At 40.6% G+C, this 16,329-nt stretch overlaps 1 protein-coding gene across 1 annotated transcript in view; it reads left to right on the top strand.

Moving 5' to 3' along the window:
* Positions 1-16,126, top strand: part of SPON1 (spondin 1) — a 327,108-nt gene extending 310,982 nt beyond the window's left edge. The window contains exons 8-16 of the mRNA XM_034769946.1: positions 1,074-1,275; positions 6,485-6,625; positions 7,869-7,944; positions 8,516-8,698; positions 9,166-9,336; positions 9,437-9,604; positions 11,079-11,243; positions 14,096-14,359; positions 15,306-16,126. Of these exons, the coding sequence (XP_034625837.1) occupies positions 1,074-1,275; positions 6,485-6,625; positions 7,869-7,944; positions 8,516-8,698; positions 9,166-9,336; positions 9,437-9,604; positions 11,079-11,243; positions 14,096-14,359; positions 15,306-15,469 (1,534 nt within the window). The 3' untranslated portion in view covers positions 15,470-16,126. The remainder of the gene's footprint in view (positions 1-1,073; positions 1,276-6,484; positions 6,626-7,868; positions 7,945-8,515; positions 8,699-9,165; positions 9,337-9,436; positions 9,605-11,078; positions 11,244-14,095; positions 14,360-15,305) is intronic.
* Positions 16,127-16,329: the final 203 nt, after the last annotated feature.

Genomic DNA, 16,329 nt, shown 5'->3' on the forward strand with positions numbered 1-16,329 from the left:
TTACAGTGCAAATATTTGTAATAAAAAATAATACAAAGTGAGCACTGTACACTTTGTATTCTGTGTTGTAATAGAAATCAATATATTTGAAAATGTAGAAAAACATCCACAAATATTTAATACATTTAATTTGGTCTTCTATTGTTTAACAGTACGATTAATCGCAATTAATGTTTTTAATCGCAGTTAATTTTTTTGAGTTAATTGTGTGAGTTAACTGCAATTGACAGCCCTAATTATATGTAAGGTAACCTAGCAGTTGCTGTTCCTAGGAAAGATGACAAAATGAGTTAATATTCTAGTGGTTTACATGTGAATGGAGATTTTGGCTCAGATTTGGTTTTAGTTTCCAGTTGAACAGGAATTTGATAGTTATTGGTCTACAGCACAAAGCACCACATGATTAACAGTCTTTACTTGAGAGAATCTTTGGCAAGGATTGGACAAGTAGGAGTGCTTGCACATCATCATTGACGTATATTAGCAGAAACTTGCACAATGCCTGGCTGCATTATTCTCTGAGTCTAGCCAGTGCTGTTAATCTCTCACTTACATGAGCATGAAAATCTGACTAATGATTGTTTTTTTAAGTTGTATTTCTAGGCACTTTTTAAATTGAAACCACGGTGCATTGCTGATTAAAAATATCCTGACAGTCAAAAATGAATATTACTTCATGGTACTTCCTACTATGTTGCTTGAAGTTTTTAATTTGTTATGGTATATGAGAACATATTGACAAGGGTTTTTTGTTACATGACAATGAAGTAAGGACACTAGCCACAACTCTTCATTCCAAACCATTGAGTTACAATAAATCGTAAACATCCTTGAATGAAGTAAGCGCCATTTCATTATATAATACACAAAGACTGCCTCACTGCTGAAAAGGATACAATGTATGAGAGTTGTATCATGCCTTCACCCTATCTCATCTCTGTTTATCTCTAGATTTCAGATATATATTCTGAGCTAACTAATTTTTTCTCCATTTAAAGCACAAATCTCATTGCTACTCAAATAGCAAACTTTACTTGAGCGGGTAACTTTATCTTCCTGTTTCTTATTTGCAGGAGAGCTGCTCCCTCTGCTGAATTTTCTGTGGACAGGACTCGTCACCTGATGTCTTTCCTTACCATGCTAGGCCCCAGTCCTGACTGGAATGTAGGCTTGTCAGCTGAAGACCTTTGTACCAAGGATTGTGGCTGGGTTCAGAAAGTCGTTCAGGATCTGATACCATGGGATGCTGGTACCGACAGTGGGGTTACCTATGAGGTATTTGTAATACTTGTAATGGCTTTAAAACATAAGCTCTTCCTTAATTAACATAGCTGTTAAGAATGAAGGCTAATAATCCACAACTATGTGAAAACCTCTTAGTATTCGGCAAACCATTCCTTGCATAGGAAAATGAAAGGCAATTGGAACAGACATTGGTAGCAATTGCTGTCTTTTATTGTGCCTGATTTTCCAAATCTGAACTCTTAGATACTTCTTGTGATGTTGTGCACTGATGACCCCGCTCTCCGAAGAAAAATGAACTTAGGTTACTAAAAATTAGGGATAGATAAGTACTCAATTTCCCAACAAGTGTGTACACTAACCCATGTGCCATCAAAAATCCCAGGGTGCTAGTTTAACTCAATTAAATTGGGACACTGAAAAACATAGGATGACCAAAGCAATTACCTGGCTGGAGGAAGCCCGCCAAACAATCAGCGGGGCTGATTGAGATGATTGAGGCACTGGAGGAGCACTCCAGGAAGACAAGGTCGTTGTGGAGAACCTAAATGAATCATTTGCATTGATCTTCAATGCAGAGGACACCAGGAAGATCCACACACCTGAACCAAAAGATTTTGGAGCAAATTGATAAATTAAGTAGCAATAAGTCACCAGGACCAGATGGTATTCACCCAAGAGTTCTGAAGGCACTCAAATGTGAAACTGCAGAACTGTTAACTGTGTTATGTAACTTACTGCTTAAATCAGCCTCTGTAGCAGATGACTGGAGGATAGCTAACGTAACGCCTAACTCCAGAGGCAATCCTGGCAATTACAGACTGGTAAACCTAACTTCAGTACCAGGCAAATTGGTTGAAACTATAGTAAAGAACTGTATTATCAGACACATAGCTGAACATGATATGTTGAGGAATGATCTGGAAAAGGGGGTAAACATTGAGGTGGCAAAGTACACAGACAATACAAAATTACTCAATATACTTAAGTCTAAAGCAGACTGAAGAGTTACAAAGGGATCTCACAAAACTGTGTGACTGGGCAATAAAATGGCAGATGAAACTCAGTGTTGATAAATTCAAAATAATGCACGTTGGAAAACAATTCCAACTATAAATACAAAATGACAGGGTCTGAATTAGCTGCTATCACTCAAACGAGATCTTGAAGTCATCATCGATAGATCTCTGAAAACATCTGCTCCATGTGCAGCGGCAATCAAGAAGCAAACACAATATTAGGAGCCATTAGGAAAGGGATAGATAAGATGACAGAAAATATCACAATACCACTATATAAATCCATAGTAAGCCCACACCTGGAATACTGCTTGCAGTTCTGTTCACCCCTTCTAAAAAAGAATTGGAAAAAGTACAGAGAAGGGCAACAAAAATGATTATGGGTAATCTTCCATATGAGGAGAGATTAAAAAGACTAGGACTATTCAGTTTAGAAAAGAGACTGAGGGAGGATATGATAGATGACTATAAAATCACGAATGGTGTGGAAAAAGTGACTAAGGAAGTGTTATTTACCCCTTCACATAACACAAGAACTAGGGGTCACGCAATGAAATTAATAGACAGCAAGTATAAACAAATATAAGGAAGTACTTCTTCATATAACGCACAGCCAATCTGTGGAACTTGTTGCCAGGGTATGTTGTGAAGGCCAAAAGTATAACTTGATTCAAAAAAGAATTATATCAGTTCATGGAGAATAGTCTCATCAATGGCTAATAGCCAAGATGGTCAGGGATATAACCCCATGCTGTGGGTATTCTTAAACCTTTGACTGCCAGAAGCTGGGACTGGACAACAGGGGATGGATCACTTGATAATTGTCCTGTTCTGTTCATTCTCTCTGAAGCAGCTGGCACTGGCCACTGTCGGAAGACAGGATACTGGTCTAGATGGACCATTGGTCTGAACCAGTATGGTTTTTATTTTCTTAACTGTTACAAAATCCATACCAGCAAGGAAATAATTACTATATATCAAGCTATGGATATACAAGAGAACGGTCTGCAGCATCTGTGTGATCCTTGGGATGGTGTATGGAGCTAACATATAGACTCAGACAGCAAAAGCTGAGTAAAAGCCAACCACATTTCCTTGAAAGTTTTATGTTCCAGTAGCAAAGACCTGTAGCTATGAAAACAGATAAAAATCTTGGAAAAGGGGGAAATAGAAAACAAAACAGCATGGGGGAAGGCACATGATCAGAATAAAGAACCATCCCAAAGGTTTGCAAAGAAATTACGATTGGGGACAAGAACTTGTGCACCTCAGTGGGTAGATGAGATAAGATTCCTGAGAAATATGTGAATAGAATAGAATACAAGAATTAAAGTTTTGACTGACCCATATATCCTGTTGTGGAGTGATCACACTATGGCTACCTAAATGATCATGCGTGAATGCACAGAAAGAAAATGTAGTTGAGATTTTTTTGTTGATTCCTGTATGTTTGTGCCTCCACAGGCCTGCCTTTCCACTTATCACCAGAATTACTTTTCAGCTGCAGTTCTTCTGTTCTTACACTGTTCCCTGTATGGTTATGTTTGCAATATAGTAAATCTGTCTTGATAAACAAACAAGCAAAAATAATATATTCATCAAGTGGAAGATTTCTGTCTTCTGTGGTAAAGCAAAACAATCAGGAGATTACTTTCACTCATCAGTTGCTGAAATAAAATGTGCCTCTTCTGCCACCTGGCTGCTAACTATACTTATCCTCCAACAGTAAAATATGACCCCATTCATGAAATACACTAACTCCAAAACCCTGGGCTTCTGGTATGAAAAGGCATCATTACAAAAAATAGACTGATAATTTATAAAAGCTAGTGCAATTTAATATATATAATTAAAACAATTTGTAATTAAAGCAGTGCATACAGGTGAAGACCTAAAGATCTTGTTATTTTCATCTTGCCTTTTATTAGTTAGGTCTCTCACTATATGTTTATATGGTTCCTAACACAATGGGTCCCTAATATCAGTTGGCACTTCTTGCCATAAGACAAGTAACTAATAAAGCTCATATTTAATATTGTAAATTCCCCAAATGTGGTTGCTGAATGTTCCCTGAGAATTCACACAGTTAAAATAATGCCTTGTTTTACTCTCCAGCTCCAAACAGAATTGTGTTTGCTAATAAAAAATATCTTGGACTTGTGACCTTTTTTATGTACAGTGGACATTTTTAACAAGCTTTTTCTGTTTTTGTCAGAAAACAAAGTTGAGGTAAAAGACAGTTGTCAGTACTAAATTTTCCACCACTTCTCTAGCTATTGTTCTAGTTCTCTATCCATTTCAGTGACAAGAGTTTTTATGGCAATATGCAGGCATACGAAGTTTTTATTGCTGACCTCTTGACTGATCTCAGATGTAAAATAAAACAAACGACCAAGAAGGGGGAAAAAAAAAGCGTTCACCATTCCATTTTAACCATTCCATGTTTTTTATGTCTCGAGGCAGACTGCAGGACAAATATGCAACACAATTATGTGCAAAGCAAACCATTTGGTTTGTTCTCTGAGATTAGACACCACCATTGTTCTGAAATAGTTATGACCTTGAAGAGCATTCTGAGCATGGTCAGGTAAACTTCAAAGTGTATCAGACACTAGCTAGGGATCAACAGAAGACATCAATGGTGGTTTGATTTGTATATTAACTATGAGTTTGCATTCAATATATATATGACCGCAATTAATGAGAATGTGCATGCAGAGACTCAGAATAGGTTTTAATGGGGCATGCCTGTTTGTGCACTGAATATTTTTGTCCAGACCTTCACACATTTATATAGCATGCTTTCCAAAAGAGAAACTTTTTGCCTAGTTTTTAGTCTCATAACTTTTTCGAGTGGGGTTTTAGGCTCACAAAGCCTCTCCCCCCTCTCCTGGTATATGACATAATAAAAACAAAGACGTTTGTTAGGAAGACAAAGCACCTAGAAGGCAATGAAGCTATCGTTTACACCAGCTGAGGATCTGTCTCCTAACATGCTGTTCAAATGTAACTTAAGCTCAGAAAGCTTTTGCTCTCTGCAACTGCTGTTAGCTACAATGTATTATAATATAAAATAGGACGTCAGTAATTACAATTATGCATTTAAAATGTCAGAGGCAAGGAAGTAGGGTAGATTTGCTTTCAAAACCTATATTCTCACCCTACCTGGTCTCTCTCAACTGCAACCGAAATGTTTAGGGGACGGGGAAATGCTTATGTTCTAAATTTATTGGGTTCATAAGAATGTTTTCTCTCCCCACAATGGCTCCAAATAGTAAGAGTAGGATTTTGTTCTTAATCTGCAAGAGAAGAAATAGCATCCTGAATAACATAACACACCATGTGTCCTGAACTCGTCTCAAGTGCAGTAACTTAAATATGTCTCTAAGATAAACAATTAAACAATGTGTTGTCTAGCTTGGGTCTTAGTGTTTGTCCAGTTTTCTATACAAAGAGGAAACAACAAATAATTAAATTTAAAAAAAATCCTCTCCCACAATGTGCCCTTTTCCCCCCCAGGGATTTCCAGTCAAGTTCTGGTTCTCAGTCTGGCCACTACTATTTTAAAGAACTGAGGGTCATTTATGGATCACAGAACTTAAAAACAAGTCAAAGCTTTGAAATATGCGGAAGAAATAATATTGAGTTCTTTGTTTCTTACTTGTAATTTTAATCATGCTGTGACAAATTCATCTCTGGTGACATGAGGGAGGTTTCACTATGGATGACTTTGGTTTTGTCTCTCTCCATCCACAGATGCATTCTCTCCTCTTTTCTCTCTCTTTCTTTGTGACACGTAAAGGGAAGTTCCATATGGAAAAGTGACTCCAAATAAAAACATTATGGTCTCATTTGAGATCTGCTCCCTGTATATATTCAGAGCAATAACTGCCTTACATCAAAGACAAAAATAAGTGTTTACTGCTTTTTCTCCTGTTACTGCAGCAGAGCCAACACAGCTCTGTAGGGTAACCTGGATGCTACTGTACCTCACATACTATGTACAGAATTATTAAATTCCAGTTCCCCAGATTTACAGAAATGCTGCATAATGGATGTTCGTTGCCATGGGAGAATTCATTCTGTTGAAAGGGGCATTTTCCTATTGAACATTTCAGAAGCAGCTCTAAATTTTGTATATTGTGTTGACTTCTATTATTCAAAATACATGTGTTTTTATTCCATTTTAATCCATATTTGTATCTGTTTCTTTCTGATTGCAGTCACCCAACAAGCCTACAATTCCTCAAGAAAAGATAAGACCACTAACGAGCCTTGATCACCCTCAGAGTCCCTTTTATGATCCAGAAGGAGGGTCTATAGCAGTGGTGGCCAGAGTTGTCATTGAGAGAATTGCACGAAAGGTAGCAATATAAAATTCTAAAAGACAGCAGTAAAAATGAAATAATACAATTTAAATATATTTTATGGATTTTTTAAACTGTTGAAACCCTTTTAATCTACTGTTCCTTCTGCTGATAGAAACGTCCAGTGCTGCATATTTTAGTACTTCTTTTTCATAGAAGCATGGAGATTAACCACATTAGATTTTTCATCTCTAGTCATATAATCTAGTCCCTTGCCAATGCAGAATGGAACCTTACAGTAGGTTCTCCAGTTCTTTGCCCAGCCAACTTTTAAATGATTCAAGTGATGGACTTTCCAATACTTCCCTAGGGGGCTTATTCCATGGTCTTATGGATCCCTGTGTTAAGAAATGTTTCTTGATACTCAAGCTACTTTTCCTTTGGCTTAGTTTCATCTTATTTGTCTCTGTTATTGCATAGGGGATCCTCCTAAATATGTCTCCGCTTTCTGCTTTTTAGACCACGAGTATTTGCAGATGGTTATATATTCCTGTCTTTATTGTAATTTAGAACTACATCAGCACTGATTCAAACCTGCAGATCCTTAAGTAAGGTTTGGGCATAGACCCTTTTTATTTTCCCTCAAAAGCATATCTGCAGACCTTTAATCACTGACGTTGTTCCAAATTCCTCCCAATTTATTAAGCTCACTGTATACTGCATTCTATATGTAACCCCACCACCAGTGTACTCAGAGGTGCCATTAGTATCCTTCTTTGTGATGTAAGGCCTCTGAATATGCAGTCCCAAACCACATTGTTTCTGCCACTCTATGAAATTGCAGGCATTTTAGTTTGCTCTCTACTCTCACACCTAGGTTTCTCTGTGCATTTTTTCTGTCCAGGTTTCCCATTCTCTTTGCATATCAGTGTTTCAGGTGGTTTTCCTTAGATGTATACATACGCTTTTGGAAATCCCAACCTATGTAGCCTGTTGCTATTTCTTGCCTATATTTTAAATTCTCTAGAGGTGAAATTCCCCACTATGAAACAGGCCAGCACAATGTGTATGTGTTTAAGCCCTACTGGAATTGAGTGAGTTATAGGATTTGTGCTGGCCCCCTGCATACAAGCGTGAATAACTTGCAAATCCGTAGCTTTACAACTGTTGAGGTACTGGAGCACAAACCCTGCTTGTGTTACTGTGTAGCTTCTAGCAACTGGTTTTACATCCCGCCAGCACCTATTGGTTTATTCCCATTACCATCCTAATTTAAATCTTTACCACTCTTTCTCTGCAGGGAGAGCAATGCAATATCATCCCTGATAATGTAGATGACATTGTAGCAGATCTTGTTCCAGAAGAAAAAGAAGAAGGTACTTTTTAATTACGTTCTGCTATGTGAGTTTTTTGTTTCATCCTCCAGTGCTGCTTCTGTATATTTCCTGTCTTTATGTCATTATTAGTACACTATTAAATATACAAAAACAACTCACTCAGCATCATTTCTTACTTGCCTGAAGAACTGATGACAATAGTGGGGTTTTCAAAAGCACTTAAGTGACTTAAAAGCACAAGTCCCACTGAAAGTCACAGTGATGCAGTTTTCCATTCTTTATGTTGCGCCTCTTTGGCCTGGCAACCTGCACAGAACCACCATGGTGCCCACAGAAGTTTGGCAACAGCTGTCCGATCTGTTAGAAATGTATAATACAGGTGACTATCTGGGAGGAATTAAAACAAACTTCTTAATATCCTAACACAAGGAAGAATTCCGAGCTGCATCACACAAAGGTGCCAGCTGAGTGAAACTTAAAACAGTGAAATGCTTCATTAGCAAGCAAGGAACCAATCATGTTAAACATCTCATGCAATCACCAACCAAGTGAAGAGGCATAAATGGAGACTAACCCATTGTTGACATGTTCTGCTTTTTATTGATTTTAGATGACACCCCTGAGACTTGCATTTACTCAAACTGGTCCCCATGGTCAGCCTGCAGCTCCTCCACTTGTGATAAGGGCAAGAGGATGAGGCAGAGAATGCTTAAAGCCCAGCTGGACCTCAGTGTGCCTTGTCCCGATACCCAGGATTTTCAGCCATGTATGGGCCCAGGCTGTAGTGATGAAGGTAACAAAACAGGAAAGAGTGGAGGGGATAAAATGGTGGGAGAGGGGAGAGCATTTTAACTTGGAGGCCCAACCTTCTGTTATAGCTGCATGGTCCCATCTCTAGGTGTAAGTGATGATGGTTGAAGAAAAGTGCATGGATAAGTGTTTGTGTGTTCAAAACTGTGAACACCCATGTGGAAAATTATGGAGTCACCTTAGAAAATGCGGTCCTCTGTGTTCACTATTGCAATTCAGTAGGCTGTTTGAGTGTATGTTTGAAGGTTAAGGAGGAGTAGCAAGAAGGAAGGAGTGAAGTGAGGAATGAAGGGAAAGGCAGAATGAGACAGGAGATAGAGTGGATAAACAGAAGCATGGAAGTCTGAAAAGAGTGGGGGGGGGGGTAGATACCTCTTGGTAGATGAGATTTATCAGGCAAAGGTGTGGCAATCTCAAAGTAGGTAATTGAAATCCTCCTCTGTATTTTAGATGGTTCCACTTGCATGATGTCTGAATGGATTACATGGTCCCCCTGTACTGTTTCTTGTGGAATGGGAATGCGATCTAGAGAGAGATATGTGAAACAATTTCCTGACGACGGTTCGATGTGCAAAGTACCTACTGAAGAAACTGAGAAATGTATTGTAAATGAGGAGTGTTGTAAGTATTTCATTTAGCCTTGCAAAATCCAATCAGTAACAAAAGCACTAAATGAACCATTTCTTAGATAGTGATTTTTTTCTCTTTACATTATAAATAGCTCCTAGTAGTTGCCTTGTGACAGAATGGGCAGAGTGGAATGAATGCAGTGCTAGCTGTGGAATGGGAATGAAAAAGCGACATAGAATGATTAAGATGACTCCAGCTGATGGATCCATGTGCAATACGGAAACTACCGAGGTGGAGAAATGCATGATGCCAGAGTGCCGTAAGTGTCTATGAGCCACCTGCCATGGACAGAAGTATGACAACTCTCATGACACTTTGTTTGAGCACATGAAAGAATGTGTCTAACAGGAAACATTCCCAACTTTTCCCTGCACCAGATTCCCTGCCTCAAGAGAACATGCATTGGTACCACTTCCACCCAAAGGATGACATATCAGTTCCAGAAAAATTATTCACTGCTATGGCCGTATTACTTTTTCAAAGCAATGCTTTCAGAATATCACAGTATCATTGCCAGATGCTATACACATGTATATTAGCAAAATACCTGTGGGCTCCCGTAAGTATTCCATAGTGGAACCCACTGCCTTAAGTAATTACTGTTGCTGTAAAGCAGGGATGGGCAAACTATGGCCTGGGGGCCACATCTGGCCCTTCAGATGTCTTAATCCAGCCCTCAAGCTCCCGCCGGGCAGCAGGGTCAAGGGCTTGCCCTACTCCAGCAGTCCAGCTGGGGAGCAGGGTTGGCAGCTTGCCACACTCCGCGCAGCTCCAGGAAGCAGCAGCATGTCCCCCCTCCGGCTCCTACACGTAGGGGCAGCCAGAGGGCTCCGCACGCTGCCCCCGCCCCAAGCGCTGCCCCTACAGCTCCCATTGGCTGGGAACTGCGGCCAAGGCAAGCTGCAGGGGCAGCACCTGCGGACAGGGCAGCGTGCAGAGTCGCTTGGCCACACCTCCGCGTAGGAACCAGAGGGGGACATGCCGCTGCTTCTGGGAGCTGCTTGAGGTAAGGGCTGCCTGGAGCCTGAACCCCTCCACCTCCTCCCGTGCCCCAACCCCCTTCCCCAGCCCTGATCCCCCACTTGCCCTCCAAACCCCTCCGTCCCAGGCCGGAGCAACCTCCTGCACCCCCAACCCCTTATCCCCAGCCTCACCCCAGAGCCTGCACCCCCAACCGGAGCTCTACCCCCTCTCCCCAACCCCCAATTTTGTGAGCATTCATGGTTCGCCATACAATTTCCATACACAGCTGTAGCCCTCAGGACAAAAAGTTTGCCCACCCCTGCTGTAAAGGAATCAAAAAGTGTAGAATGAAATACTGTTCCCATCCTGTGATGAGTTCTTTGATTTGGAATCAGACTGTTATAAATTTCACAAGATCAGGCTTTCTCACAGGACGTTCCTAGTTTCAAATGCGCCCACAAGTACTTTCTTGAAGTATTTTGATTCTCATGCATTGAGTCTCTGCAGAAACAAAGTGGAAAAAAGTTTGCAGAGAAACATTTTTAATAGTTAACCTGAAAAAAAAATGTTGGCTTTCATCTGAGCTTTTGTAGGAACATCAAGTTAGCTTGAATAAAACAAAAAGCAAGCTAACAGCAAAATACAAAAAATAGGGGTTGTGTCCCTTCTTCAAATGGTCACATTTAATTCTTTCAAAGCTTTGTGTTTAAATAATTTGTCAACATAATGAAGATTCGTTATCTTTGCTAATCATTCTTTTCATGCACTAGATACCATTCCCTGTATGCTCTCCCCTTGGTCTGAATGGAGTGACTGCAGTGTCACTTGTGGGAAGGGGATGAGGACCCGGCAAAGGATGCTGAAATCTGCAGCTGAGCTTGGAGACTGTAATGAGGAGCTGGAGCAAGTGGAGAAGTGCATGCTTCCAGAGTGCCGTAAGTGTAGGAACCGGTCTGAAACAGGAAGGCTAATTTCACATGTTCTGCAAACTAAGGCTACATCTACACTAAGAGCTGAGGGTGTGATTCCCAGCCTGTGTAAATATGCTCATGCTATCATTAATTGAGCTAGAACAGTAAAGATAGTGTGGACAGCAGCAAGTGGTGGCTAGCCGTATTGAGTACTCACCCAGGCGGTTCAGGCAGGTTTGCTTTTGGCCTGGCTAGTCCATACCTTAGCTGCCCATGTTACCATGACAACACTACTATTTTTAGGATGTCTGCGCAAGCTGGGAATCACATGCCTAGCTCATAGTGTAGATGTAGCCTAAGCATCAACCCCTGGTGCTGTGCTTAGTCTGTGCTGTGGAGCCCGGACAGAGCTGTCGTGGTTGTGTGCCAGACCCACTGAGTGCTGCTCAGAACCTGATGATATGCCTGTCCCTCGGCTATCCGGCTGTCCAACCCCATCTGGGTAATGGAGAGAGAGTCTGTAACTCCTCCTCTCTGAGTCCTTGGGAAATGAAATCTGGAAGATGCTGAATACGTGCAGCGTGAAGGACTTTGAGAGGTCTGCACAGCTGTTTAAGAGGACCTATAAAGGGTACAATCAGCTGGGAGAGACAACAGGCCCATCATGGTGAAGATAAACTGCCCCAGGGCCTCCCCAAATGGCACTATGAATATTTAAGGAGCTGTTCCGTGTGCTTTATGGATTTCTTGTTTCCTACTCCATGAGCTACATCAGACTATTCTGGTACTCAAATACATATTGTGTGTCCTGCATACAATGTGCATATTTGAGAATATACTACTTAAATGAGCAATAACTCGTTATTAAAATACCCAGTGTGCTTCATCTCCACAGATAATCCAGGCCAGGGAAAGTTACCCTCACCTAATATGTGAGATTGAGAGGGCACTTAGCAGGTGCAATGCCTTTCACTCAAAGTATACATATTTCCCACAGCGCCAGATTTATTAAAAAATGAGCACCTTGCTGTCTTTTCCTGCCACATCTTAGCCCCTTACTAACTCTTCCCTTTAAGGAAATATAACTGGATTCTCCCTGCTTATCTTCGTTGTTATGAAATATAACAGCATCTCCATGGACCTCTTTGTATGAATGAAAATTCAGCATTCACAATCTTCTTCTTATTGGAACAAGGACAGTATGGGAAGCAGCAACCTCAGCTTCCCTATGCTATATCTTAAACCTAGAAGGGTGGAAGGACCAGGCCTTCTTGGCCTCTGCTGTGTCCACCACTAAGGTTGTCACTTCCTGACAATTGTTGATGTGATTTTTATGATTGTGTCTCCTGAGCACTAGGAACTCGACTAACACTATGACATAGGCCATGAGAGACACCAACAAGATGTGGGTGGGGGGACTTTCACAAAACACAATTTAGTCCATGAATAGTTCAGAGGATAGTGGATTTGGAAATTAGTTCAACCTACCCAATTCCATGCCAGGCTGGTCAAGAGTTAGTGAAACCATGATTTTTTTCAAATACATAATTTCATCCAGTCTCCCATAGCAAGCAAGTAAAATGTTGGGCCTTGGGTTTGGTTCAAGTGGAGCACCCAGGGGCAGTGTGGCTTAAAACTATGCTCCTGCTTGCCTGATCTGGGGTGTGTATGTGTAATTAGAGCAGCTTATGAGCTGCCACCTAGAATAGCCCCTAGGGGCTGCTCCATTGGCCCACAATCACAAGAGAGTCATACATCCAACGCCTTTTCCTCCAACCACATCTCTAGGCCAATGGGGACTAAGACCAAGTCCTGCAGAGCCACATACAGTGGCCTCACACCACCTGGGAATTCCCCTACATGACAGAATCCCCAGCTGCCCTCTTATTGCTGCTTTGCACTTCTTAAGAAAAGCAAAGCAGAGGGGAAGCCCTTGCTGATGGATGTGATAGAATATTTTTATTGTACTCTTTGCCAGCCAAGTGTTATAATGCCCTGCATAAAACTACCTGCATTTTTAGCCAGCATTGGTTATAACCCTCCACCCACATTCTTATGATACAATTTTGTAACTGAGGACTTCTTAAATAATTTAAAAAATACTTCTTTGGAATAAATATGATTATTTCTGCATTTTGAGTGTTCGTCAGTCAGTGAGAGTTTGATTTTTAAAGCAATGCTAGAAAGTCCTGAATGCAGACTTTTGGGGTCTGAATGGCTCTGTGCCTATAGTGTGGTACTATGATTCAGGAAATCTAAGTTCAAGTCCTGTCTGTTTCACTGATTTTTTTCTGGGACTGTAAAAAACTCAAGTTAAAAAGCTCTATGCCTCACTTTCCCCAATTGTAAAATGGAGATAACAATACTTGCTTAAACCATGTGACTATTCTTAATATGCATTACTATTAGTAAAATGCTTTGAGATTCTTGGAGAGCAGGTCCTATATGGGTGCAACGTATTCATTATTTAACATCTTGACTCATACGATGGTCGGGGTGGTGTGCATAATGCCAGAGAAAACTATTGAAAATGGACTAATAGATGGTCAAAACCTACTTCCTGCCACCAGAGCAGAGCATTTAAGGAGGAACAGGACATTTTTTTTTTTTTTTTTTTTTTAGTTGGTGACCTCTTAGCACCATTCTTTCCCGGGATGGTTGAGGCAGTGGTAGCTAGTGCAAAGTATTTCCTCCTGACTGCACAGAGATTTTTAATGTGTTTTCTTGCAAAACTCACTCTGAAGACTGGGTGCATTGTCATGTTCACGTAGTTTGGATATGAAAACTCATTAGGCAAAGCCATATGTTTCTTCTACATCATCTGGTTAGGTCCCAAAGAGTTGTTATAATTGCCAGTATTTCTTTCTTTGACACAGCCATTGACTGTGAATTAACCGAGTGGTCCAAGTGGTCTGAATGCAATAAATCCTGTGGAAAAGGTCATATGATCAGGACAAGAATGATTAAAATGGAACCACAGTTTGGAGGAGCTCCATGCCCAGAAACTGTCCAACGTAAAAAATGCCGAATAAGAAAATGTTTGAGAGGTCCAGGTCTAGAGAAAAGGCGGTGGAAAGAAGCCCGTGAGAAAAGAAGAAGTGAACATGCCAAGGAAGATGTAGATGGTGAGCTGTATCCAGGTATGTTTTATCCACATTGCTTAGGCTACTCATGGCAGCTTGACCTTTGTTCATAACAGGAACAAGTCTGTGAGTATCAGCACTTCACTGCAATCAGGGCCAGCTCCAGGCACCAGCACAGCAAGCAGGTGCTTGGGGCGGACAACGGAAAGGGGCGTCACATGCGGCAATTCAGCGACGGGTCCCTCAGTCCCTCTCGGAGGGAAGGACCTGCCGCCGAATTGCCGCTGACGAATGAAGCAGCAGTGGTAGAGCTGCCGCCGAAGTGCCACCGATCGCTTTTTTTTTTTTTCCTCGTCGCTTGGGGCGGCAAAAACACTGGAGCTGGCCCTGACTGCAATAGCATTACATTCTAGAAAAAGCTTTAACTAAATGTTAAATGGGCTTGTGTTCTTGGCTTTCATCTTTCAGCATTGAAGGTCAGATCTGAACTTCAGTAGCAAGTTGCAACTGGAGAGCTTTTTTCACCCATTCCCAAAAGAAAACAGGTTATGTCTGTGCAGCTCTAAGAATATCTTGTTCTTTCTCAGTAAGGTCCTTCTATACAAAAAATAGACCATCAAAAAAGTTAATACTGACTAAAAACTCCATGGGACTGAACTAAAAACCTCCAGCTCCAATTGCATCTGAACTGTTGCAAAATTTGCTCCTAAATCCAGCTATAAATGTCTTAGCTAGCACCTCTTTCTATGCTAGGCTTTAGCAAAACTCCAATACCAACATCCCTGGTAATTACAATCTAGGTTATAACAGGTAGATGAAAATTTTGGGGGGAAGGGATTGTCTTTTGAACAATGCTTACCACAATGGGACCTTGACTGGACTTGATTGGAGCCTTTTAGTGTTTCAGTAATAAAATATTAAGAGTGTGTATGTGTCCATACACCAGGGGAGATAGAGATGAAAAGCTAGCTAAAATAGCATTGATAAATGTTTTTATTTTTAGGTTGTAAGATGAGACCATGGACTGCTTGGTCAGAATGTACCAAACTGTGTGGTGGTGGAATTCAGGAACGCTTCATGACTGTAAAGAAGAGGTTCAAAAGCACTCAGTTTACCAGCTGCAAAGACAAGAAGGAGATAAGAGCATGTAATGTTCACCCTTGTTAGCAAAACCCGAGGCTGCAAAGTGATGGAGTCTGAGCTAAATGGAAAGTCAACCATGGTTTTGATTTTAAAAATATATATATATAAATGGTGTATATTAGTCTTCATTTTTGCAGTGTGGGTTGCTTATTAGTCTTGCTGGTGCAAGAAATATATTTTATAAATATTTCCTCACAAATGTATGCTGAGAGTGACTCCTTGATACTCCAGCTAGCCCTTAATGCATAAAACTAGTAAGTCATTGTGAGTCATTTAACTCTGAAATAAAAACATCTTTGTGGATATGCAATAGCCATATAGAAATATTCCCTGTACAGACATGGGGTGCATGCATATTAACATAACTAAGTTAAAGTGACATGTTTCACGCGTGGAAGGAATTGTCTCATTTGATTTGATTTCAAAATATCCAAAGCAGTGCCTATGTGATTACACAACTGTGCCAAGGAATAATTTCAGTAATGCTGGTTCAATAATATTAAAGGTGCATATTATCTCTTCCTACCATGAGGGTTAAACTGGTATTGGATAATTAGTATCCTATACATTTTTCTTCATGAGGATCCCCTTATTTCCTTAAACAACTCAAATACATAGGCATCAGTATGGATAGCTCAGTAACAGTGTCTGCTCAATGAGCAGTGGTGATAAAAAAAAAAACACACACACACACACACACGAAAAATATGGACAATTTGAACCCTTCTCTTGAACCATGTTCAGTTCTGCCCAACACCACCATCTCAAAAAGGATATAGAAGAAGGTCTAAAGAAAGACAAAGGCAATGATTGTGGCATGGCAGTCCTTCCATGCCAGAGATTGAAAAATTAGGAATAATTTAGTGAAGAGGTATATAAAACAA

This window comes from Trachemys scripta, chromosome 4, assembly GCF_013100865.1.
Source record: "Trachemys scripta elegans isolate TJP31775 chromosome 4, CAS_Tse_1.0, whole genome shotgun sequence".
Classification (NCBI taxonomy): domain Eukaryota; kingdom Metazoa; phylum Chordata; order Testudines; family Emydidae; genus Trachemys; species Trachemys scripta.